Genomic DNA, 27,961 nt, shown 5'->3' on the forward strand with positions numbered 1-27,961 from the left:
AAGACTAGTAAGTAATTCTTCTCAAACAGATAAGAGAATTTTCTTTCCCCAAAGAATGTCACAAATTTCTTTTGTTCTGGGTTTGGCATTTTATCGAGTTCTTTATGATCAAAAATCATTTATAAAATGGTGCGTTACACTGTAATTTCAATTGCATTAACTGAGATGACAGAAGTAATAAGGGAACAGTTACTTTTTCACAAAAAACATACAGAATGTTGACTTTTTAAATAATAAGACAGTGATTAAGAAATACTGCACATGCCATTATCCACACTGTTCATTTTTTGTAATGAGATCCATTTCTTTAAAAAAATCTTAAGAAAAATCATGCAACACCCTGTACTGTCAATAGTGTAATTAATATTTTGCCCAGTGTTCCATGAAGATTTCCAGAGTGTAACTCATATCCTCGAAATAGTTGGATTTTTTGAATATAAAACTACCTTTGTTTAATTCCACTATATGTGGAAAGGTTACAATCTGTGTGGATATTAGAAATATATACCGTTTAAAGAAAAAAATTACCTTCTTCATCACAAAACTTGTGTTAATAAAGCATTATCTTTTACTAGCCAACCGGCAGCGTACCATACGCCACATAATCAGGCCGGTTTTTTAATAATTTTTAAGCACAGGGAGAAAATTAACATTTGAAAAATCGGTAATGTAATAAATCACCAAGAAAAGCAACATTGTAACAATGCACGGAACGAACCAACACACAATCGTCTGTGCGGCGCTCAGGCGCGGAGGGTGGAACGGGAGGAGAGGATAAGGACGTCCACTCCGCTCCCTCCGTCATGCTAGTCTGCTGATTTCTCGTTCAGTATACACTGCCTGCTCATGTGCCCACCACCAACTCGTCACTCGAGTCGTTGTCGTCTTTGTACAGTCCAGATGCAGCTGTGACTCACGTAGACTTTTCATTGCTTCCAGGTTTTGGCTGCCTTTCTATATATAATCCAGCAAGACACCCGACCACGGTAGTAGCAAGGTGTGAGGGGGGTGTGTACAAAGTGCAGGAGCATCTAAGAAGACGCATGTTTTTTCGCGGATGCGAATTGCTGTATGAAGCGTGTAAAACAGTTTGCTATGGTGCACACAGTCGTGCGTCGTAACCGAAAACTCGGTTTTTAAACACTACTTACTTCATTGTGTTTTAACCTCAGTTGTAAAGGAATGTTTTAAGGATACCATGGGATACCCCTCGCAAACAGTTTTACACGCTGCATATGGCAATTTACCTCCACAAGAAACATGCCTCTATGAACAGTCAACGTGGCTCGGAATAGCATGTGGCTTCTACGACAGACGAATATAAATGACGCCGTTTTTTCTGTGTCGTCGCGTCCGAGTTGGTGGGTGTGGCTCTGCGAGTTGTCGTCGTATCCAATAGTCTTGGAGTTGGTGGGCGTGGCTCCATCCTGCGTGCGCCATAGGTGTCTTACTTGTCGGCAGCTTAGTGAATCCACGCCCCTTCCGACGTGCTTTTCATAGGTGTCTTGCCTTAGTGAAGTAAATATATAGATGTTATCAGTATCGCAAAATCTTTCACCACTTACAAAATCTTGCCATCAGTCCATGAGTGACAGTATGGGTATATGTATTCTTTAAATAATCCTAGAATTTAAGGGATGTGATGTGCTGTTTTGAACTAATCTCCCATCTTCAATGCTGCTTCTTCATTATACAACCAGACTAAGTGGTTTAAACAGTACTTCAACAAGAGATTTCTGTAATGTTCAACAAGAGAACCTATGCAAATTTCAGTTTTAAACAAAACACATCATGGCTGGCTGTGATGCTCAGGCAAGCACCATCTCCAGGTCCAGTCAGTTTCCAGAAAGTGTCATCATGAGAAATTTTTGCTTCACACCATCCATCCATCCATTATCCAACCCACTATATTCTAACTACAGGGTCACGGGGGGTCTGCTGAAGCCAATTCAAGCCAATCCCAGCCAATACAAGGCAGCCCCAGGCAGGGCGCCAGCTCACCGCAGGGCACACACACACACCCCTAGCACACACTAGGGACAATTTAGAATCACCAATGCACCTAATCTGCACGTCTTTGGACTGTGGGAGGAAACCGGAGCACCTGGAGGAAACCCACGCAGACACGGGGAGAACATGCAAACTCCACGCAGGGAGGACACGGGAAGCGAACCCGAGTCTCCTAACTGCGAGGCAGCAGCGCTACCCACTGCGCCACCGTGCCACCTGCTTCACACCATTTTAGCAAACTACATGAAGACAACATTTCTTCAATTATCTTTCCTGCACACTTTAATGCAGTTTTTTTTCGTAAGGGTAGACAAAATGCACCAAATTGCCATGATGGTTCTTCTCTTCATCCTGCTTCCCTTCATCCAAGCAATTTTAACACAAATGCAGTGAGAATGGTGGGACATCATATACACAAGAGCGTGCCTTTCTAAATGATTTCCAGTTAATTCAGTTTGTCACAGCAGAACCTCAGTCAAGTTCTAGACACATCAAGGATTATTAAAGCAAACAGGATGCAACTGAGCACAATTTGAAGTGCCACAGCTAAAGGTCTGAATACTCATATAAATGAGAGATTTCAGTTATTGATTTTTAATAAATTTACAGACCTTTCTTAAAACATGTTTTGACTTTATCATTATGGGTTACTTTGAGTAGACTGTTGGGAAAATATTGCAAATGTATCAATTTAAAATTAAACCTACAACACAAAGTGTACATAAAGTGAAGGTGTATGAATAATTTCTGAATCCACTGTATAATGTGAGCATTCTGAAACTTTAATCAAAATGGTTAAATACTCTGCATGAAACCAAAACCTTTGAAAATGGGTGTTAAAGTGCAAAAAATTGTCACTGGCATCAAAAATTGCCACATGAAAAAAATTGTGCATTAAACTTGCTCCATGACTGAAAACATTGTTATTCAACACTCATATCTAAAATTACAGTTTTTCCTTAAACCTTTCGCAACATTTTGAAACAAAGACATACTGCAAATACAATTTAAAAATCACTTCTGGAGTAAGTAACCGGATTGTCATCAAATATAGAAAAAAACATGGCTCTACTGGATGGCTTGAAATCTAAGATTATAAAAAATATCCTTACCATACTTGCTCAAGTGTTTTTGTCTAGTTGTATATGATAATAATAAACTCTACCATGGTTCATTCTATTGGTCACCTTTATAAAACTGATTCAATTTAGGCTTGAGAACAAAGAAGATTTATCTTCAAAGATCACTCCATTTTGCTTAGTATTTTGAACTCCATGTCAAACCAGAAGTTATGAATGCATCAACACTGTCTACTGCCTTAATATAATTAAGGACATGACCAAAAACATGCAAAACAATTGCTGTTCCAAAAATAATTTACATGGTTTATTATTTCATGGTGTGTGTGTGAATATATATAATTATATATGAATAAAATACAATCTTTTACACCACTCATTTGAATTATTTCAGTTTTTAGTGATAGATTTATGCTATTGCTCTGCCTCTGTCACAATAAATACATCTTTTGGCCTTTAAGGTGTTCCTTAAAAAGGAATCACATTTCAGACTTTCAGAAGACAACAAAAAAGTCTGAATTTACCACATCTAATTGGTTAAAATAAACTACAACATTTTTTGCTTATACTTAAATGTATTAAAATTAGTATACAATGTCAAATATCAATTTTAGGTAAATGTTTACCGAATACCGAACAAACAGAAAAGCCCAACGTAACCTTTACTAGGACAAAAGTACTTGAACAGGCGAAGCAAGGGAACGCTATTAAAACCTTTACAAGAAGTCTTTTTTTTTTTTTTACACAAGTGTAGATTTGTTACCTTGCAAAAAGACATTCTTCAAAAGTCTGATTCTTCAGATAGAGCTGTTCTTTTTCCCCTTAATATTTGCTGTTTGCTTCACCCAAGCTTGCAAATATTTCTGTAGCTCTTAACTTCCTATTGCATTTACATGGAAAAAAGAATGTGGAAGCAAGCATATGTTTCTCTTTTTGATAAAGAAGCCTAAACACTGAAAGCGTTCTTTTTCTCATTTTTCCTCTTTGCTAAATTTAAAAGCTCCAAATGCGTCTAACGTATACACAACACATTTACCATGTGGGCATCATATCAGGGAACCACATCCGTCCAAGGTGTTTAGAGACCTCATAATGAATTTGCTCAACACTGTACTTGTTATCAGGTATTAGCACCTCTTCCATTATAGAAAGCTGAGTTAGCCTTCCACCACACATCTTCACAAACTCTACAAAAGCACTGCAGGTAACCTCACATTCACCCAGGCCAATGGCTGTTAAATTCTTACACCTATCTGCAATTCGGATAAGCTCTTCATCCAAAGGCTGAAGGCCATTGGCACATACTACTAGTTCAATCAGCCTTGGACAGTTGAGTCCAATACGACCAAGCATCTCTTTGCTAACAGCTCGTCCAAAGTAAAGGTGGGTTACAGGTGTTTCTTCACGAAAGAATGGGTCAAATTCCTCCTCATACAAGAAAAAATACATAACAATGTTGACTTTTGGAGAATGGTGAACTAGGGCATCCCAGCTGCTCTTCTTGATGATGTGAAATTGTGTCTGACCTGGATTCTCACTTACAACATCAATTCTCAAATGCTCCAAGTGAACATGCTTCTCACTGGACAGGGCTAAGAGGAGCTCATCACTCAGAAGATGGTAATTCAGAGCTAGTTCCCGCAACCCATGACACTGATCAGCCACACAGAGAATTCCTGTGGAAATACATAAAAAAAATACATAACAATTAAAAAGAGAAGCACCACTGAATTAACATCCAAAAAGCATCAGAAAAATATTTCTAAAAATCAAAATAGTCAAAATGAAGTGAACGGTCGAAGAGTAACAGGGAAAAGGTAAATCGATGGTCTAAAGATTCACACATAGAATTAAGAGTTAAAAACATCTAAGAGAATTTGGGTAATAACAGAAAAATGTTTCATTAAATGACCATAAAAAATACCATCACTGCATGAGGTATTGCATATTAACAAAATTATAGATTTATTGTAATGAAACTCTTTAACACTGAATTTAGCTTATGGAATCATTAAAACAAGTAAAAACAAATCACATTTTTTACACCTTTGTTGAATATGTCAAAATTTAGACTCTTATTAAAAAATCATTAGAGACCACGATAAGCTGCATGCATGTTCATTATACAATATCACTATTGTGCCACCACCACTGCCCTCCATGCTTGTGCCACTTAATCACAACTGATCTGCACCTCTACATAGAATTGCAAAATGGACACATTCTAATAAGAGCATAAGGGTTTTGATTAGCCTTCTTTGAAAATAATTACAATAACAATGTAGTAAGAAGCCCATGTAACTATAAATACTGGCAAAATTACTAATCCAACCAGGAACTTTGTAACCTCAAGACTAACAAACCATGACAAATTTCAGACCTTACCGGTTACTTTCTCTGCATGGCAAATCTGGCGCATGGTAATCTATTGGCAGGTTTGAATATAAAGGAAACACAAACCCGATTGTGTGCATACCTTACTATGCTAATCTTCCTTGCTGGTTTTCAGGGAAATTTGACCACAATTAGTGAAAATATTTTGGAGGGCATACATTCAAACACTAATGAGTAATCAATTTCACTAAAGTAATTTACACTCATTTTTTCACATTGTATTTCTTCTGGTTAAAGTTTACGTTTGGGTTTAACACTTACAGAATAAACCCAATGGCATACAGTATGTAAGCCACTAGATGGAACCGCAGCTCAAAAAAATCAATAATATTTTTCCACAGAAATATTACTTAATTAAACAATATTTATTTCTTCAGGCACAATATTGTATTTTAAGATTTGCATCTTTAAAATACAGTGGAACCCTCATTATCTGCACCCAGATTAACTGAGGTTGCACATTACACCTGAGAAGAACCTGTTTAGTGTAATTCACTACTTTCCACATAATTCATAAATCCTTTGCAGTGCACACTGTACCTTTTCTCATTTTATGTTTAACTTTAATGTGAAACAACCCATTCTTATTAAAATGTAATTTTGACAATACATTTTTATTCTTAAAACTGTTGTACTATTAGAGGAATAATAAATGGTGTACTACAAAAATAAATGTGAATGTGTAATTTTTTATATAACATTAAAATCACTTAAGTATGAAAAGAGGCTTAAAAGTGATACTGCACTATATAGAGTACATTGACAAAATATTTTATTTCCATAATTTTTAATCTGAAACAGCCACCCGTTTTATTGTTTTCAGTTATCTGAGGTAGCTTCATGCCCCATTACCTCAAATAATTTGGCTGATACTATATATGAAAAGCCAACATGCAAACATTATTTATTCCTAATATTAAAGATTAATGCCTTACTGGCCTTTTAGTTTTGAATTCTATTTGATGAAAGGTTCAAAGAAAGTAAGGTTTTACAGCTTTTTCCCTGTTCCTGCTCTAGTTAAGAGCATTTAAAAATGTTTTTCTTTTTTATTTACTTCATCCAAGACATTTTTGTTTATTAATTATTTTGTCATGAGGTGTGTGTGACATGTCACTGAGGTTTGCTTAGTCCACTACAGGCAACACATACAAGCATAAGGCGTGGGCACATGGACACACAGATAACAGTGTGTGATTTTGTGTAATTTCAGGCACTCAATCAGACTGCTTGACAACCTTTTTTGCTGACAGGAGTTGTGATTGGACACATAGAAGAGTTAAATACTGAAGGCAAAATATCCAAGCTGAATTGACATCTCTTAAGTTAAACCTGAAACAGAAGACTCATCTGTAATTTATGTAGTACAGAATATTTCTCTATTTTAAGGATAGGTGTGTGCAAGAAAGTGTTGCTTAGGTAGGGTACATTAAATTGTATTTTTGATTATTAACATAATTACATTGTAGTCTTAAAAAAAATAACAGAAAAAAACACTGTTTATTGGATATTTATTTTAGTAACATAGTACATCTGTTGAGGGGGCCAGAGCCTTGTGGCCACCCTTTACATTCTGTACACCCAGGAAACGTAGTTTTTTTTAATGTTTATATCAAGAATAATACACAGTATCTCACAAAAGTGAGTACACCCATCACATTTTTGTAAATATTTTATTATATCTTTTCATGGGACAACACTGAAGATATGACACTTTGATACAATGTAAGGTAGTCAATGTACCGCCTGTACACTGTCCCCTCAAAATAACTCAACACACAGCCATTAATGTCTAAACCACTGGCAACACAGAAATAACAAATGTAAAGTGCTACAAAAATTTTAATACATGATAACAAATAGATCAGAATTGTCAGTTTTAAGGCTTGAAAAAATAACATAAAAGTGTTGAAAGCTGTTAATATTTTTGTCTAACCCATGTAAGTGCAATGCAAAAAGAAGAAAAGCATGCACATATGAATGACTAAATGAAGTAACTTATGTTAAATGATGTAATTTAAAGTAGATGGTATGTCAACCAATAGAGTAGTATTAAACGAATACAGTAATACTTCAATGCATTGCTCATGAAGAACAACGGAGTAGCTACATTAAGCACTAACAAAACTTTGATGTGAATATGCAACAATTTACTGTAAAGGAATATTTCAAGTTACAATGAAGAAGCAATAGAAATGACAACACAAATAATACAATAACAGTTTTCATTTGGCATGTCTGACGCACAATAAAGAATTGTTAAAATAATATTATATGGTTTAAAATATAGCTCCCACAGCTAGGAAGGTATGAATGCAGTTAAAGTTAATATATTTCTGGTGTTCTTGTACTGCATTTCAGTATGTATACATGGGTCTTTGTACCACACTTTGAGTAATATCACCAACTCTATGAAACAAAAAAAAAAATCCTTCTCTAAAGGCTCTAGTGGTAGCTTGCTACCTGTATACTATTTGCATTTACTGTAAGAATAATGTGGATCAAAACACAGAATTTGAATCCATGAATACCAATTTTTAAAGTCTTATTAAAACCAATTGCACCCTGAAAAAGAAATAATTTCTCTTAAGAGTACAGCTTTGACACTCTTAGAAACTTGCACACTGAATACACTATTAATATAAGATTAAAAATGGTTTATATAGTAACTATAAAAGGTGTCACCATAAATACTTTTAGAAATATATATCCACTTGCTATTCATTTGAATTAGTTTAACTCTGTATGAAATAGCAATAACATAGGGTAAAAAGGTGTAAGCATATTTCACATAAATATATGTCCATTTGTGCATGTATCTAACAACCAACCAGTGATTCTTTACCATTGTAAATAGATATGCTATACCAATAAAATACTACTATAAAAATACTACAATAAAATACTACTGTGATACAAGAGAATAGATTTGACTTTCGTAAACAACACAAAAAAACTCAAGAATTATTAATTATCAAATCAAGGTTAGAAAATAGTATACAACACCACTAAGTGCAGGATATAAAGAAAGTTTTCAACATAAAAGTAATTAGTTTAAAAATCAAAAGCAGCATCTGCTTACCTGCTGGGGATACATGCGGACAGCTGCTCATCTTTAAAAGTTTAAGTGTGTCACTATTATTTGCAACAAGCACTTTCAGGGAAGGATCATCAACTGGTGTGTCATCAATCTTAATTGAAGAGAGTGACTTTGAGTTGACAAACACCACAGTGAGAGCAGATACAAAATGTGACTGGAGACATAAAACAGAGAGGGAAATAAACAAAACATGAATCCTATGTTTAAAAAATTGCAAACTCTTTTAATTTCAAATGTATTTTGTTTGTCTTTCCTTTAGACCTGGATTTAAAGCTCTGACACAATAAAGGTAAATACCTGCTGCAAAAAAATAATATCGTATTCTACCCCCACAGATGAAATCATGAACCAAAGCTACGTGATCCAGCTTCCTAGCTAGGATGGCATCAGATAGTAATAACTTTTGTAATGCACTAAATGGAGGCCAAATTATTGAGTTAAGGTGTCTAGCTGCATCCATTGTTAACAGGTTTATAAAATCAAAGACATAAGTCATGCAATCTCCATTGACAAATAATGACAGTAGATTGGGATATACTGGAGAACTTAATGATTTTAAACATGCCACTGTCATTAGGACGCCTTCTTTGCCACAAGTGTATGTGAAACTTCTGCTCTGCTAGATCTACCCCAGTCAACTGTAAGTGCTGAGGAGCAACAACAGCTTAGCCACAAAGTGGTAGACCATGCAAAGTCATACAGTGGAGCTGCGGAATACTGAAGCACCTAATTTGTAAAAATAACCTGTCCTCTTTTGCATCACTCACAATAGAGTTCCAAACTGCCTCTGGAAGCAGCATAAGCACAAGAAAAATGTGCCAGGAACTTTAAGAAATGGGTTTCCATGGCCGAACAGCTACATAAAAGCCTAAGATTACTATGTGCAATGCCAAGCATCGACTGGAAATATTGAGCAGTGGCAATGTGTTCTCTGGCAGTCTGAAGGACCAATCTGTGTTTGAAGCAGGCTAGGTTAGCACATAGTATCTACTGTAAAGTCTGGTGGAGAAGGGAAATGGGCTGAGGGCATTTTTCAGGATATGGGCTAGGCCCCTGGGTTCCACTGAACAGTACTGTTAATACTACAGCATACAAAGACATTTTAGACAACTGCACACTCCAAACTTTGTGACAGAATGTTTGGGGAAAGTAACTTTCTATTCTAGCACGGCTCTGTCCCTGTGAACAAATCCAGGTTCATAAAGACATGGTTTGACAAATTTGGGGTGAAGGAGCTTTTGATCCTTTGGGATGAATAGGAGAATGGATGAGAAGACCTGGCTCATAACTAAACAACCACACCTGAAATTACAGAAACTCTTTTGGCTGAATGCACACAAATTCAGATGCATTTCTAATCAGTAATATGTAAATCAGGCCCAAGGCTAAATATTCTTTAGGGCAACAAACTGTGAAACTGAAGCAAAGCAAAAATCAAAAGTAAATATTTAAAAGGCTTGAATTGTTTAGCGTGTTGGTTATAACATTTGAAATGTAAAACAACTGATTAAAATTACAGCCAAGTTATAGTATTGTTGCCTTGATTAAGTTAAAGTTATTCTGATTAAAGCTGCACATTGAGGAATGGCCTCATCTTGGAGGTTATGAGTCAAATAACTGAAAATAAAACAGTATTTGCTTAATTCATAGGAAACCTGTCATATACCTCTTGCTTTACCTAAAGTCTGAAATGGGAGTGTTGCAATGTTTTTAATTAAGACATTGCATGATACAATCAGATGTGTATTTAATCATATTTTATGTACTTTTAGTAATAATTCTGAATAGTTAAGTTTAACAATATTGTAAAATATACTCTATCAATCATATATTACTTAGTATCATATTATAGTGAATGAATCAAAACAATGACCCACAGTTTTGTAACAGATTTTGTACTACATTGCAAATTTTTACCACTTTTCATAATAAATAATTAATCCCCTACGAGCAATAAATAACTTCTAGTTAGCTTCTAATTATGCCCTGTATATGAATGAACTTGTTGTAACATTAAGTGAAAATGTCTCACAAACTGTTTTCATGTTACTGAAAAGCATTATATGCATTTAGTTTAGGAATATTAGCTAATCGATGTGTCCAAACTAAAAGGACATATGCTAAATGCAGGTCTACCTGAAAAAGTTTTTGTCTGTGAGACAAATTTGACAGTCATCGATACTATTACAGAATTCTACAATCCAAAAGTCTGACTAGGTAAATTTTTAAATTTTACAACTTTTTGCCAAAGTGTTTTATTCTATAATGCTGGTGCATCTAGTTAAGCTATGTTAGCTCTCTCAAGAACACTTACTAGTTGCCAAAAACCTTTGTTTACCTCTATGACAACTAGGAACATGTTTTGCTATATCTTCGGACACACCTTGTATGTGATCTCTTTTGTAACCACCTACCTTTTATTTTTCCCTGGCTAATACAACCAATTTAGTAAGTACTGCAGTTTGAGCTCACAAGCATCATGCTTGTGTTACAGTTAGGTCAATAAATATTTGGACAGAGACAACTTTTTTCTAATTTTGGTTCTGTACATTACCATAATGAATTTTAAATGAAACAACTCAGATGCAGTTGAAGTGCAGACATTCAGCTTTAATTCAGTGGGTTGAGCAATAAGATTGCATAAAAATGTGAGGCAACTAAAGCATTTTTTTAACACAATCCATTTATTTCAGGGGCTCAAAAGTAATTGGACAAATTAAATATCTGGAAATAAAATGTTCATTTCTAATACTTGGTTGAAAACCCTTTTCTGGCAATGACAGCCTGAAGTCTTGAACTCATGAACATCACCAGATGCTGGGTTTCCTCCTTTTTAATGCTCTGCCAGGCCTTTACTGCAGCGGCTTTCAGTTGCTGTTTGTTTGTGGGCCTTTCTGTCTGAAGTTTAGGCATGCTCAATTGGGTTAAGATCAGGTGACTGACTTGGCCATTCAAGAATTTTCCACTTCTTTGCTTTAATAAACTCCTGGGTTGCTTTGGCTGTATGTTTTGGGTCATTGTCCATCTGTATCATGAAACACCGCCCAATCAATTTGACTGCATTTAGCTGGATTTGAGCAGACAGTATGTCTCTGAACACCTCAGAATTAATTCGGCTGCTTCTGTCCTGTGTCACATCATCAATAAACACTAGTGTCCCAGTGCCACTGGCAGCAAAGCACGTCCAAGCCATCACACTGCCTCCATCGTGTTTTACAGATGATCTGGTATGCTTTGGATAATGAGTTGTTCCACGCCTTCTCTATACTTTTTTTCTTGCCATCATTCTGGTAGAGGATGATCTTGGTTTCATCTGTCCAAAGAATGTTTTTCCAGAACTGTGCCGGCTTTTTTAGATGTTCTTTAGCAAAGTCCAATCTAGCTTTCTATTCTTGAAGCTTATGAGTGGCTTGCACCTTGTAGTGCACCCTCTGTATTTACTTTCATGCAGTCTTCTCTTTATGGTAGACTTGGATATCGATACGCCTACCCCCTGGAGATTGTTGTTCACTTGGTTGGCTGTTGTGAAGGGGTTTCTCTTCACCATGGAAATGATTCTGCGATCATCCACCACTATTGTCTTCCATGGACGTCCAGGTCTTTTTGCGTTGCTGAGTTCACCAGTGCTTGCTTTCTTTCTCAGGATGTACCAATATGTAGATTTTGCCACTTGTAATATTGTAGCAATTTCTCGGATGGGTTTTTCCTGTTTTCGCAGCTTAAGGATGGCTTCTTTCACCTGCATGGAGAGCTCCTTTGACCGCATGTTGTCTGATCACAGCAAAATCTTCCATATGCAAGCACCACACCTCAAATCAACTTCAAGCCTTTTGTCTGCTTAATTGATAATGACATAACGACAGACTTGCCCACAACTGCCCATAAAATAGCCTCGGAGTCAATTGTCCAATTACTTTTGGGCCCCTGAAATGAAGGGATTGTGTTAAAAAATGCTTTAGTTGCCTAGCTTGAAGTCTGCACTTCAACTGCATCCAAGTTGTTTCATTTAAAATTCATTGTGGTAATGTACAGAACCAAAATTAGAAAAAAGTTGTCTCTGTCCACTGTATATGAGGAAACATTTTAAACTAGTTGCTTTTGTATTTAAACACAGTATTACAGCTTTCAGCAAACTAACTCACATCTTCTTCCTTCTACTCTGATCTAATGTAACATAAGTAGGTATATGGATTAGAAAGAAAAAAGTTTCACCTGTTGTACGTTCATGAAACTGGGGCGTGCCGTAGAAATCAGGCCCAGAGTTTTAATGGTACAGTTCACTAGCTGCGAAAGAATATCGCAGGCTGCCTCTGCAGATTCTGTACAGCTATCCACCTAGTTTTTTAAAAAAGGGGAAAACTTGATATCAGACATTCTGTCAATCTTTCAAGAAAACCACCTTAAAATGTTTTAAAAATACTTGCAATTTAAAAATCATTCGATCCAACCAAGACACAGAAAGAGGCAAGATAATACTTCTCATGTTAATTTTACCTAGTAAACATACTTGTATTTTAACATTTATCAACAATGCTCTCCAAGAATATCAAATTTATTTTACAAAGAAATTAAACTAATCATTAGCATATTGTGGGACATTTCAAAAGTTATCATATAATAATACTGACCACAATAATAGAAACCCATTAGGTTAGGTGCACATTTTTGCCTTACTAGTGGTAATTGGGTTATTTTCAAAGCAGGACTAACAAATTTACTATTTTGTTAGAAATCTGAAACAATTAAATACATTTATGTTGATATGTCCTTCAATGTTTTTTTGAAGCATGACTAGCAACATATTAGCAATGTGATTACTTCACCATTAATATGTATTTCACCTTGTCATCTCTGTAGAGTTCTAGGTCTTCTTACCTTGAAGCTTACATACTGTAGATGCTGAGCATGTTTCTTTATAATCTGCTGGATGAGGTCAGGATGGGTGCACTTGAGATAAGAAGTGGCAGGCTGATTGAGCTCAAATTCAAATCTTCTCCAGAGGTCTGGGATGTGAAACACTTCATTCCATCTTCTACATACAGAGGATGCACGTGCCCGATCTACCAGAGACAGATACTGGAAGATCTGTAGAACTACATGGTGAGGCAGACTGCCCCAGTCTTCGTTCATGTCCTGATTGTGGACAACACTCTGGCAAAAAGATGGAGACACTGACTTCAATTTTTTGTTTCCTCTCTCTGAGGAAGCAAGTTCTTGCATCTGCGACTTAATAAATAGTCTGTTCCGTTTCATTCTGCAATGAAAAACAAACCTGGAGTAAATATTTTATAATTACCATTCTATTTAAATTTTATAGAACACTAAAGAGTGTGGCAGAAAAGAAGATCAGAAATATTTTGATTGAAGCTCTGTCACAAAAAGTATCATATGGAAAGCAACAGTCAACTCAAATAAATTACTAAGCCTGTAAGGCTAAGGGTGAAAAGGGTCTTGTCAGTAATTTTGTGGTTGCAAACCACAAAAACTTTCTACACCAGCTTTTTCATCATTAAGAATGGCAAAGAGGTGGAATTAGTTACACCAAAACAGTGTTAATTTAATTCCAAAAATAACCAATTCACTGCTGCCATTATAAAACATATTTTATTGCCAAGGAAAATCAAAAATTGAAAGCCATAATTTACAAATAAAAATGAATGCTAAAAGCATGAAGTAGACCATTAATAGTGTTACTAAATTTGTTAACTGTCAGTCACATATAAACCAATTTAAAACCAGACACTTAAGGTTGACAATTTTTGGCACTGGTGTACACCTACAAAGTATTATGTAACTAGCAACTTGGCGCGCGCTATGCTGCGCGTTGGATGACCACAGTTGAAGGACTCAATCGCAAGGACCTCTCGTCGGGTGTCTCATTGGCACGCTTTTGCCTCTTTCTTTCGCGATCACGGCGTAATCTGTCTTCTCTCTCTGTAGGGGTTTCAGTTGCCTTTCGTTGTGCGTCAGAGACGCGTCGTTGAGCTAATCTGTGTGAATGCGGAGTGGCTGTTTCTTGCGCGCGACTGTCACGCCTTTGCCTCTTTGCTTCATGATCATGCTGTAATGTGTCCTCTCTCGCAGCAGCAGGTTTAGTTGCGTTTTGTTTCAGCATTGTTCAGTAAGGTTTCCTCCGTACAAGTGCACATGGGTAGCTGAAGACCGAAAGGCATAGTGGACATAGTGAAACACATTAATTGGTGACCAGGGGAACCATCCGACTCAGACGCGGGGCTCGAAATACTCAAGTGCACGTTATTTATAATTTAAGTTTTTTTGTTTTTGTTATGAACTTTCCCAAAAAAGTTGATCCCTGTAAATAATTAATAGTATATGAACAATATAATCTGTTGTAGTGCGGGCGTTAATTAGCGTCACACCTCATAACCTGCATACACCACGTGTTTGGCTGTAACGCCAGAAGTGCGGTGGATGCTGTAAGGGTAGGTTGTGGTTTCTGTTTCTGTCGTGATTTTTTTAATTCCAATGGGGCGGCAGTTTTAATCGAATCTGCGCCTCCGGATTACAGTTTTACTCATGCCGACCGCCAGGGGAAAAAGGGGGGCGGTTTGGCAAACATTTACTCGAGCCGATTAAAATGTAAAGATGTTAGTTTTGGTAAATTTAAGTCCTTTGAGTATCTCGCCGTTGTTATTCATGGAGATTCTCACGTTCTCGTATTATCCGTGTATAGACCTCCTAAATATAACGCGTCTTTCCTTGAGGAATTCTCTGACTTAATGTCAATTTTAGTTACAAACTATGATGCACTCTTAATAGTCGGCGACTTTAACTTTCATGTCGACAATCAGTGTGACCAAAAGGTAAAGGAATTCATGAACCTCCTGGACTCTTTTGATTTGAGGCAGCTCGTAAATCAGCCTACACATAAAGCAGGTCATACGTTAGACTTAGTGATTACTAAAGGACTTAAAGTTGATATAAAGCAGGTCACTGATATCGGTCTATCAGACCATTTCCTTCTACTATTTAATATAGAAATAAAGATAGAAAACGCTCATGAGAAGCATTTTGTTAAAAAACGCTTCTTTGACTCATCAGCAGCTTTAAAGCTTACAACTATTCTAAGCAATCAGTCCGTTTATAATGCCAGCTATAATAGCGAGGATAATGTAAATAGTAAAGTGGAAAACTTTAACTCTAAAGTAAGAACTGCTGTTGACATAGTTGCACCTGAAAAGACAGTTAAAAATCCTCTAGTACTGTTATTCCATGGAAGACCCAAAGAGTGTCTGATTTAAAAAGAACATGTCGAGAGCTGAGCGTAAATGGAGGAAAACTAAACTAACTATCCACTATGAAATATTAAAAGTTAAAATAACAGAATACAATAACACTGTCCGTCTTGAGAGCGCTGCTATTTCTCTAATATTATAAATAACAATGCTAGTAATCCCAGAGTCTTATTTTCAACAATTGACCGTCTGTTAAACCCAGGGAACACAAAGGAATGCCCCCAGAATACTTCCAGTGAAACCTGTGAGAACATTGCTGTATTTTTCACTCAAAAAATTAATGATATTAGAGATAACATAGTATATCTCCCAACACTGCAGAACCTCCAAAGCCCCGGTACTCCGTTATAAACAAATTAAATGCTTTCACCAGGATAGATTTACCTGAATTACATAGTATAATCTCTCAACTGAAACCTCCACCTGCGTCCTTGACCCAATACCAACCAGGTTTTTCAAAGAAATATCAGGCGTCTAATTGACAATATTCTGGACATAGTAAATCGTCATTAGATACAGGGGTCTTTCCAGACTGTCTTAAGACTGCTGTAGTTAAACCCCTTCTTAAGAAACATAATCTTGACCCCTCTGCCTTTGAAAATTTTAGACCCATTTCTAACCTGCCCTTCTTAAGTAAAATTCTAGAGAAGGCAGTCATTATGCAGTTAAATGACCACCTCAATAAACATGCTATTCTTGATACTTTTCAGTCAGGCTTCAGAACAAATCACAGTACAGAAACTGCACTTGTTAAAGTAGTAAATGACTTTGGGTAAATGCAGACAGAGGCCATTTATCTGTTCTCATCCTCTTAGATCTGAGTGCTGCATTTGACACCATTGATCATAATATTCTTAGAAATCGCCTTAGTCAATGGGTGGGCCTCTCTGGCAGTGTCTTAAATTGGTTTGAATCCTACCTGGCAGGGAGAAAATTCTTTGTGAGTTGTGGTAATCAAATCTCAAAGACACATGATATCCGATATGGTGTTCCACAAGGCTCTATCCTGGGTCCGCTGTTATTCTCAATCTATATGCTTCCGTTAGGTCAGATTATCTCAGGTTACAATGTGAGCTACCACAGCTATGCTGATGACACACAGCTGTACTTATCTATAGCACCTGATGACTCCGACTCTTTCGATACACTAACACAATGTCTTACTGGTATTTCTGAATGGATGAATAGTAATTTTCTCAAACTAAATAAAGAGAAAACTGAAATTTTGGTAATTGGCAATAATGGATTCAGCGAGGTTATCAGAAATAAACTTAATGCACTAGGATTAAAAGTTAAGACGGAAGTAAAAAATTTAGGGGTAACCGTTGACTGTAATCTGAATTTTAAATCGCATATTCATCAGACCACTAGGACAGCATTTTTTCATTTAAGAAACATAGCTAAAGTTAGACCTCTTATATCATTGAAAGATGCTGAGAAATTAATTCACGCTTTTGTTTTCAGTAGACTAGATTACTGTAACGCACTCCTCTCAGGACTACCCAAAAAAGACATAAATCATTTGCAACGAGTGCAGAATGCAGCTGCTAGAATCCTAACTGGGAAAAGAAAATCCAACACATTTCTCCAGTTTTGATGTCACTACACTGGTTGCCTGTGTCATTCAGGATTGACTTTAAAATACTGCTTATGGTTTATAAAGCCTTAAATAATCTCGCTCCATCTTATATATCGGAATGCCTGACACGTTATATTCCAAATCGTAACCTTAGATCTTCAAATGAGTGTCTCCTTATAATTCCAAAAGCTAAACTTAAAAGAAGTGGTGAGGCGGCCTTCTGCTGCTATGCACCTAAAATCTGGAATAGCCTGCCAATAGGAATTCGCCAGGCAAATACAGTAGAGCACTTTAAAACACTGCTGAAAACACATTACTTTAACATGGCCTTTTTATAACTTCACTTTAACATAATCCTGATACTCTGTATGTTCAATTCTTCATAATAACTATTCATGGTGGCTCTAAAATCCATACTGACCCCTACTCTCTTCTGTTTCTTTTTCCGGTTTCTTTGTGGTGGCGGCCTGCGCCACCACCACCTACTCAAAGCATCATGATGCTCCAACAATGATGGACTGAAAGCCAGAAGTCTACGTGACCATCATCATCAGGTCCTTCCATGAAAATATGATGATTTATGTTAGGTAGAATGCCCAGAGGGGACTGGGCGGTCTCTTGGTCTGGAACCCCTACAGATTTTATTTTTTCTCCAGCTTTTGGAGTTTTTTGTTTTTCTGTCCACCCTGGCCATCGGACCTTACTCTTATTCTATGTTAATTAATGTTGAGTTATGTTTATCTTTTATTGTGTCTTCTATTACTCTATTCATTTTGTAAAGCACTTTGAGCTACATTTTTTTTTGTATGAATATGTGCTATATAAATAAATGTTGATTGATTGATTGATTGATTGGTTATTTAATAGGCAGAGGGGAGAAGACGTTAATGTGACGCTCTGTCTATTTCTTTACTTTTGATTTGAAAAGATTTTCAGGAACAGGAAAAATAAAAGCAAAGGGGAAAGAACGGAGGGGGGACGGACTGGGGCTTTTCTACGGGGCGGCTATACAGCCAAAAGGAACGCGGACCCGGACAGGGCTTTTATTATATAGATGTATGCCAAAAAAAGTATGTTTACTCTGAAATATAGTAAAAAGCACACTTAACTTTAATCTACTATAATTTTTACCTTTACATTCATTCTTACATTGTACACTTATACTGAAGACTTTAAACCCATATTAGCAGGTTAAGCATACAACACAAAGTGTTAACTACTAAAATCTTACACTACATATGTGTATATATGCCACTATACAAAAGGGCACAGTGCTCTTGCTTGGGCTTGATCTCTTCATATGCTATTTCTTAATACTTTGGAAATCAGTTCCACCTGTGGCTTGGTTTTGCGAAGGGCCTCTGAAATGCCAGCAGCAGAAAGATGTGGTGTGCATAAAATGAGGACAGCATTAACGGTTAAGGGGTGCAAAATGGGGGTCAGCAGCAACTCAATTTGTGAAGAAGGAGGAAAGTACAAATGCAAAATAAAAGAACTTCAATCAAACCTCACCTCAGTTTATCATCCATTTTTGTTTTAAATGTGTTGATTTGTGATAATTTTTCATGCATATTAGTATGTTCTGATATTTCTATAGCAAACAAACCAAAAATCATAAATGCAAACTGATTTGACTTTTATTAAAGCACTAGCAGAATACCCGCGCTTCGCAGCGGAGAAGTAGTGTGTTAAAGAAGTTATGAAAAAGAAAAGCAAACATTTTAAAAATAACGTAAGATGATTGTTAATGTAATTGTTTTGTCATTGATATGAGTGTTGTTGTCATATCTATCTATATATATATATATATATATATATATATATATATATATATATAGCAAAATACCTGCATTGGCAGCGAGAAGTAAAAAGAAAAGGAAACATTTTAATAATAACGTAACATGATTGACAATGTAATTGTTTTGTCATTGTCATGAGTGTTGCTATATATATATATATATATATATATATATATATATATATACACACACATCTATACACATATATATACAGTTATATATATATATACACATATACACACACACATATATACATACTGTATATACAACATATACATATCTACATATATACTGTATATACACATATATATATCAAATCTACATATATATATCTACATATATATATATTAGGTGGGACTCGATTAAAAAATTAATTCAATTAATTAGAGGCTGTGTAAGAATTAATCTTGATTAATCGTATGTAATCGACACGTAAATTTGCCCCAAATAGCAAATGTTTTTTTTTAATTTAAAACGGTTTTAGTGGGCTTACAGAATCAAATAATAGACATGGACATGAATATTGTAAACTGAAGCTGTTTTAATTTCTGAAAAAAAAGCAAATAAACTGCATTTGAATTCAAAACAGAAACAAAAATATCATCCCTGGTTAAAATTGGGCAGACTTAAAAATAAAGTGGTAGTTTAAGTACTTTAAGTACATTTTCAGAATAGTATTGTCTTTAAATAATAATAACCAAAATTTCAACATAAAGTGCAGTTTTTCTTCTTAAAAAATAAGTCAGAAACATAAAAGGTAATTTGACCAGCTTACTCTTTAAACTCTGAGTAACATTAGCCAAAATTATTTTGTACATTAGGCTAAAACAGTGTGATCATTGAACATTTTGTAATTAGATGTATTTAGAATTACTAACGGTCACGGAAGTCCAATGATCCCCAGTAAGAGCCACAAAGTCCGCTTTCTGTAATGCATCTAATTTTGCTTGCTTTTCAGTGTGCACAAAACCATGCTTTTATCAAGGCTTCGCTGGAAGTCGAAATGATCAGTCGTAGGAACGCGCTTTATTCCGACTCTAACATTTTTGTAGCTGTGATGTGTGCATCAGTGTAATGGATGTACCAGGAAATCATGCATTGACAAAAGTTCCCGCTTGCTTGGAATTGAAAGTGTGATTAAATGCGTTATTTTTAACGCTTATGGAGTACATGCATCAAGCTTCTCAGCTGTGCTTGTGCTAAGAAAGGAAAATTTTAAAAATAACGTAACATGATTCTGCTAACCTAATATTTTTCATACGCCCCAAACCAAGGAGATGCGAAGGTAAAATGAATCGGGTAGCTGTACATAGTCAGTACATCCCTCTCGGAATCGACCTCAATGTCGGCGTTAGAGGCTTAAGACTTCAATTAGCCACAGCGTGTGGCTTGTCTATGCTAAAGTATGTATTGTAGATCGGGTATATATATACATTTATATATATATACCCGTATCGCAGTGGAGAAGTAGAAGTTATGAAAAGAAAAGGGAACATTTTAAAATAACGTAACATGATTGTCAATATACAGTAATTGTTTTGTGAGTGTTATTGAATGTTGCTGTCATCAAGGATTTGATTATCATTATTTCTTTCAATCAGGCTCGTATTTGTAGGATGTGTTCAAGTTACATTCCGTGTTTGTCAATCGCTGTAAAGATAAGAGGTTTCATTCATCGATTAGTTCCTTACTGCATCAATAAACAGCTCGCCTTCCTTTTATCTGTGATGTGACAAACTGCATGCACGGGTTTTTTTACACTGTCTTCCTTTAGCAGGACATTCACTTTTTCCACCGTGTGCTTTGTTTCCGCAGTAGCTGCACTTATGAATATGATTGTATGTATAAGACGCGTCATATTTTTCTGCTGTCTTCTCAATTGTGTAATTTGGTTTTTGTTCAGCACTCTTTGGAACTGTTGCTTTTGTCTGTGCACGCGCCAGTTCACGTGAGCCGCTTGGTGTTCTTGCATCGAAGGTTCCCAGCTGTACTGGTGCCATCTCGTAATGTCAGCTAAGACCCGCACTTAAAAGTTTCTCTCGCAGTTTCAATGAGTTTGTGCCAAACACCACCCTGACCATCTCATCTTCCTCTGCATAAGCACAGTCCTTCACCCGTGAATATTTACCGCAGTGTTTGTATTGGATTGCTGCTGATGGACGGCCTTATATGGGCAGGCACTAAATTACAAACGCTAGTGGCAGCCTGTCTATGAACTTAATTTAATATAAACTTACGGTTCACGCGTGCTTTGTTTCTGCAGTAGCTGTACTTATGAATATGCTTGTATGCATCATTTGCTTCATAATGTTTTTCTGCCTTCTCAATTGTGAAATGGCGTTTTGTGCTCATCGCTGTTTAAAAGTTCTTCCTTGTTCTCTACGCACTTACGTAGGAGGCGGATGATGTCACGAAACTCCCCTGGCCATCTCCAACTCAAGACTCCATTACATTATATGGGGGAAAAATAGCTTCCAGTTATGACCCTTATGCGTAGAATTTCGAAATGAAACCTGCCCAACTTTTGTAAGTAAGCTGTAAGGAATAAGCCTGCCAAATTTCAGCCTTCTACCTACACGGGAAGTTGAGAGAGAGAGAGAGAGAGTGTGTGAGTGAGTGAGTGAGTGAGTGAGTGAGTGAATGAGTGAGTGTGTGAGTGAGTGTGTGAGTGAGTGAGTGAGTGAGTGCTTTGCCTTTTATTAGTATAGATTATTCGACACAGATGAGTGTCATTTACAGACTAGATTTCTGCCTCAATGTGCCTCTGCAGTTTTAAAGAAGAAACTCTTGAAGAAATCTGAATTCCATGTACATTATAATTAACATTAACATGGACTGTATTCATCAATTTATTTTTTTATAAGGTGGAAAACAGCTACACTACACACACTTGACTAAACTCATTTACTTCAGACCAATTTATAGTTACTAACAATTTGACTGGAAACTGGAGTAAACAGAGGTAAACAAAAGACACAAACAAAATTGACACAAAAGGGAACCAATACAGTACACAAGCACAATGCATGTGTATGTCGGAAATGGTCTTACACAGGCAACATCTTAGCTGCAGGATACACCTAATCTGGGCAACACACAACAACTACCACCTTAGCCACCAAATTCAAAAATAAGATATCCTACTTATTTAAATGTTTTGACTGAATATGCTCACCTTGCACAAGGCCCAGTGTACTTCAATACTGTTATTTTATAATGCAACTCCATTTAAAACTGTATTTCACACAAGCCACCTGTTAATGTTGCCACCTAGTGAGTGATGCATTGTCTAGTATTGTTTATCACTGACAAACTGATTCTTTCATTTATTTGATTGGGTAACAAGACAATTTATCCTAATCCTACCATTAATCCAAAAAAGCCACTGATTGCACACCTTTTACTGACAGCTACATAGTTATGCAAGTTACTCAGAAGTAGCTCAGTTCCTGTTTAGCACTACATTTATTTTTATTAATGACTACATACTGTGTAGGATTACTACAGCCCGTACATAGTTAATTTATGCAAAATTCAAAAACCTAGGTCAAAAATGATAGGCGCAAACTGTTGTAGGCTTATTGATTACCACTGTGGATAATAACTTGAGGATAAACTTAAGGAAAAATTCCATGGATGCATTAGATTCAAAGGACCTATCCTCTCAAACATCCCACACCAAGCAATGTGGATAAATCTATCTAACGTTACATCCATGATAAATGTAAGTTTATAAATGAATGTTGTCAAAGAGATCTATAACCTTTTTCTTGACTGTTTTCATTGAAATAATTAAAAAAGTGAAAAAAATACTAAATATAAATCAAGTTATTGGAAGAATTGTCCAGTTAGAAACCAAGGAGAAGATTAATATTTATTAATAAAACAACAGTGAAGCAGTAACAATAGTTTAAGTGGTTTGTGATTTTGAAACTATAAAGAAAAACAATTACGTACAGTATATGTTGGTCTTATGTTCAAATAGGCTATAGTTCTTGATGATTGATGATACAGTACCTCTTCGAGCTGGAAAAGGTGTAATGATGGCATGAAAAGCAACGACTAACTGTCAATTTAGCTGTCAGTAAATATATGCTTTTTTAAATGAGGGATTGCTAAAAGTGTTGCTCCCCTCTCAGCAGCTGTACTATCTGAAAAAGCATGGCTGATAGGCATACTTAAAATGCTAGGATTTAAAAGCAGAAGGTTCTCTCTCTCCTCATCTAAACAGACAGCCGCCTACTGAGCTGCTTACCTGTGACAGAGCTTATCACGCAGATGCGTGTGCTGCTGGTTACATTTGTTGACGTGCACCGTCTTTGTTTAGGGATCGCTTTAGGTCACCTACCTCTAACAGCAGGTATGCTCCCTGAGACAGCATGGCTTGGATGTGTACTTAGAACACCAGGAATTACAAGCAGCTGCCAGCTGCTGATCAAGCTGTTTATCTGTGACTGAGCTCATTGAGCATGCTGCTGGTTGTATTCAACAACACATGCGCACAAAAGCACAGAATCATTCAAAATGACAACAGTGTTCATAGTTTGCAGTGTCTAACTATTCCTCAATGTTAGTGATGACTGCTACATAAATATCCATATCAAAATTTGTTTGCTTCATTTATAAGCAAAAAGCACAAGCTACTAGATATTATTATTATTATTAACAACAAACAACTACTAACGTTATGCAGTACAACAATTTGCAGCTATAATAGGGCCGTGCTATGTTCAAGTAACTTTTTTAGCCTGGATTTAAGACAGATTCCTTATATTAGCAGGAAGATCATTACAAAGTTTGGTAGACCTGCTGCCCACCCTATATGGTAGAACTTTTGTCCTTGAAATGTTAAGGCGGCTTATATATTACAACAACAGATGAACTGAGACAGGTACTACAATGGGTTCCATTCAAAAGAAAGAACAGAAAAATTAATTTACCACTTCATACCTTCAAAGAGCAATTCTGAAATGGGCTATGCAGAATTTTAAGAAAAATTAGGTAAGTAGTCATGATAGCCTCTTCAAGTAATTATCTAATTAACTGCAGGCTAGAAATAAAATTATCTTAACAGAATGTGAATCATTGATTTAATGTATTAGTTAACCTATGAGCATTTAGCAAAGTGAAAAAACATGTTCAGTTTCCTACATTTCAGTCACCGCCAAACTTTGGAAAATGACTTCATGAAAATGAGGTCACCAAATGGCGTAAAAAACAGCAATGCCAGAAGCTTGGCGGTGCTTGTTTTGAGCCTTCATGGACATTTGGCAGTATGCAGTACGAGTTGGATGTTGTTATTCATTATTATTCACCTTCAGACTGTTTTTTTTTTGTTTGTTTTATCATAACCACAATACTCACAGTTCTACTGTCTGTTCTTTTCAATCAATATTACTTACATCTTGCAGAAACAGAGACAGGTTAAGTTTCTGCTACAGGATAGGGTCTTTTCATTTTAAACTGAATGTCAAATAGCTCTTCCCTTTCTTGTTATAACTTTATACTATTCGCGGCATAATTGTGGAACAACATTATGAATATTTATAAGGTTTGTTTATAGTGTTACAGAATCCAAAAAAAATCTAATTGGGAGAGCCCGTTGTTGAATGTACCAAGCAGGCATAATTGCCTTATTTCCTTTAAATGCACTGTCAAAAGATTTGAGCACTACTGTTATATTGCTCATCAAAAAAATAAAGCAGAATTTGGGTAAAGGACTTACTTAAGCAGTAAAGAATAGCGTGATGTCAAACACCTAAATTGTAAGTGGATTACTTCAGAAAATACATCTTTCCGTCCATTGAAGACTCACTTATTGCAATGAGGATAGGACAGTCGTGAAGGAAGCACAAGTTTATTAAAGGGCAAAATGACTCACATCTGCACAGACAAAAAAATAAAAAAATAAAAACAGTACAATTTAGAGCAATCAGTTAAAAAAAATTCAGTTAAGTTTGATTCATTCCTCTAAAGCAACTTTCACTATTACAAAACAAATTACATGTGACAAAAACACAAAAAATACCAAGTATAAAACCAGCATGCAATATACAGGTACATACATCAAATAAATTCCAAATTTCTCAAAACAAAGATTTTGGTGATAGTTTCCAGTAAACATATGCCAAAAGGCCAATTTTTGGCAACTATAAAATATGAAACTATGATGCACTCATCAACTAAACAAATAATACAATCACTTTCCCAAAATTTATTCCAGAAAGTTATTAATAAGTAGGTCTAATCATAAGAGCACTACTGCCTCACAGGCCCAAGAGTTCTGGGTTTGAATGTTGGGTTGGTTGCTACCTTTGCAGAGTAGTGTGCACATTCTCTCCAGTTTTCTTCCTATATACAAAAGACATGGTAGTTATGGGGAGGATTAGTGAGTGGGGATGTGTTACTGAGTGTGCAAGTGATTGGCCAATGATCCACTCAGGGTCAGTTCACACCTTACACTCACAAGCTGCCAAAATTGGTCAGCATCCCAAGATCCTGATATTTATAGGGCTGTTAAGAAATGCTTTATATTTATAAGCTGTTAATAAAAAGCATGTTCATTAACAAAAATCTATAGCAGCTCTATTATTATTATGCATATACATTTTCAAAGGACCATTACAACAAATTTATATTAATTTTTACAATCAGTGAAACTCTTATTACCACCTTTGAGACAACTTTGTTTGAAATGGAACATTAACCAAACACTCAGTTTCTGTCTTCATCAATTTACTCAACATGGTGCTATTAAGTTTTGTATCTGAATAGCTTTTTTTTATTATTTAAATTAGTGATGATTTGTAATAGCAATGGAATGACACATTGACAATGCAGGTATGCTAATTTTCAACACTTTATGTTACCATTACTGGCTTGGAGAGATGTGGAAAGAAGTTTGAAGTAAAGGGAAGGAAAAAATAGTATTAATATGAGGGATATTCAAAAAGGTTCTGTACTTTTATATTTTCGTTGGAAAGGGTGAAGGCGGGAGAAATAGTAATTGGGCATTAAAAAGTTGGTACGATGCTGGGAAAATTACATCCCAAACAAAGGTATGTAGAAAAGTGATGTAACTTGTTTTTAAAATTCTTAATAGATAGTTTATTATTTAGTGCAGAAACTTTTTGAACATTCCTCGTACACATAATATTACAATATTTTTCACCATGATAGCCTCAATACAATGAGAGTAAGCATGAGTATTTTTTTTTTTATTATTATGTGCATTTTAACGCAGCCAGAGAGAAGGAAGGTTGATTGATATATTGTGCGTGCAAGAGACTAAATGGAAGGGGAGTAAGGCCAGGTGGATCGGAGGTGGATTCAAATTGTTCTATCATGGTGTGGATGGGAGGAGAAATTAGGTAGGAGTTATTCTGAATGAACAGTATGTCAAGAGTGTTTTGGAGGTGAAAAGAGTGTCAGGCAGAGTAATGATTATGAAGCTGGAAATTGGAGGTGTGATGATGAATGTTGTTCGTGCATATGCACCGCAAACTGGGTGTGCAATGGGCGAGAAAGATGATTTTTGGAGTGAGTTGGATGAAGTGATGAACAGTGTACCCAAGGGACAGAAAGTGGTGATTGGAGCGAATTTCAATGGGCATGTTGGTGAAGACGAGACGAGGAGGTGATGGGTAGGTATGGTGTCAAGGAGAGGAATGGAGAAGGTTAGAAGATTGTGGATTTTGCCAAAAGGACGGACATGGCTGTGGTGAATACGTATTTTAAGAGGAGGGAGGGACATAGGGTTATGTACAAGAGTAGAGGAAGATGCACACAGGCAGATTACATATTATGCAGAAGAGTTGATCTGAAGGAGATTGAAGACTGCAAAGTGGTGGCAGGAGAAAGTGTAGTTAAGCAGGTCTGTAGGATGACGTTGGAGATCAAGAAGAGGAAGAGAGTGAGGGCAGAGCCAAGGATCAAATGGTGGAAGTTGAAAAAGAAAGACTGCAAGGTTGAGTTTAGGGAGGAGGTGAGACAGGCACTGGGTGGCAGTGAAGAGTTACCAGACAGCTGGAAAACTACAGGAGATGTAGTAAAGGTGACAGAAAGATGGATGCTTGGCGTGACATCTGGAAAGAAGAAGGAGGAAAAGGAAACCTGGTGGTGGAATGAGGAAATACAGGAGAGTATACAGAGGAAGAGGATGGCAAAGAAGAAGTGGGATAGTCAGAGAGATGCAGAAAGTAGACAAGAGTACAAGGAGATAAGGTGCAAGGTGAACAGAGAGGTGGTGAAGGCTAAAGAAAAGGCATATGATGAGTTGTATGACAGGTTGGACACTAAGGAGGGAGAAAAGGATCTGTACCGATTGGCTAGACAGAGGGACCGAGCTGGGAAAGCTGTGCAGCAGGTTAGGAAAATAAAGGATAAAGATGTACTCACAAGTGAAGAGAGTGTGTTGAGCATATGGAAAGAGTACTTTGAGAGGCTGATGAATGAACGAGAGAGAGAAGAGGTTGGATGATGTGGAGATAGTGAATCAGGAAGTGCAACGGATTAGCAAGGAAGAAGCAAGGACAGCTATGAAGAGGATGAAAAATGGAAAGGCCGTTAGTCCAGATGACATACCCGTGGAGGCATGGAGGTGTCTAGGAAAGATGGCAGTGGAGTTTTTAACCAGATTGTTTAATGGAATCTTGGAAAGTGAGAGGATGCCTGAGGAGTGGAGAAGAAATGTACTGGTGCCGATATTTAAGAATAAGGGGGATGTGCAGGACTGCAGTAACTACAGG

General features: G+C 36.4%; 1 protein-coding gene across 5 annotated transcripts in view; it reads right to left on the reverse strand.

The window, feature by feature from the left end:
• Positions 1–2,771: 2,771 nt before the first annotated feature.
• The window catches only part of fbxl3l (F-box and leucine-rich repeat protein 3, like), a 46,681-nt gene continuing 21,491 nt past the window's right edge, over positions 2,772–27,961 (reverse strand). For 2 of the 5 annotated variants that reach the window (XM_039775261.1, XM_039775262.1), the window contains 5 exons: positions 24,940–25,097; positions 13,456–13,834; positions 12,793–12,915; positions 8,563–8,734; positions 2,772–4,765 (listed from right to left, as the gene is read on the reverse strand). In XM_039775261.1, the coding sequence (XP_039631195.1) occupies positions 4,122–4,765; positions 8,563–8,734; positions 12,793–12,915; positions 13,456–13,833 (1,317 nt within the window). In that variant the 5' untranslated portion in view covers position 13,834; positions 24,940–25,097 and the 3' untranslated portion in view covers positions 2,772–4,121. The remainder of the gene's footprint in view (positions 4,766–8,562; positions 8,735–12,792; positions 12,916–13,455; positions 13,835–24,939; positions 25,098–27,961) is intronic. The other 3 variants (XM_039775265.1, XM_039775264.1, XM_039775266.1) reach the window with 3 other exon arrangements.

This window comes from Polypterus senegalus, chromosome 13, assembly GCF_016835505.1.
Source record: "Polypterus senegalus isolate Bchr_013 chromosome 13, ASM1683550v1, whole genome shotgun sequence".
Classification (NCBI taxonomy): Eukaryota; Metazoa; Chordata; class Cladistia; order Polypteriformes; family Polypteridae; genus Polypterus; species Polypterus senegalus.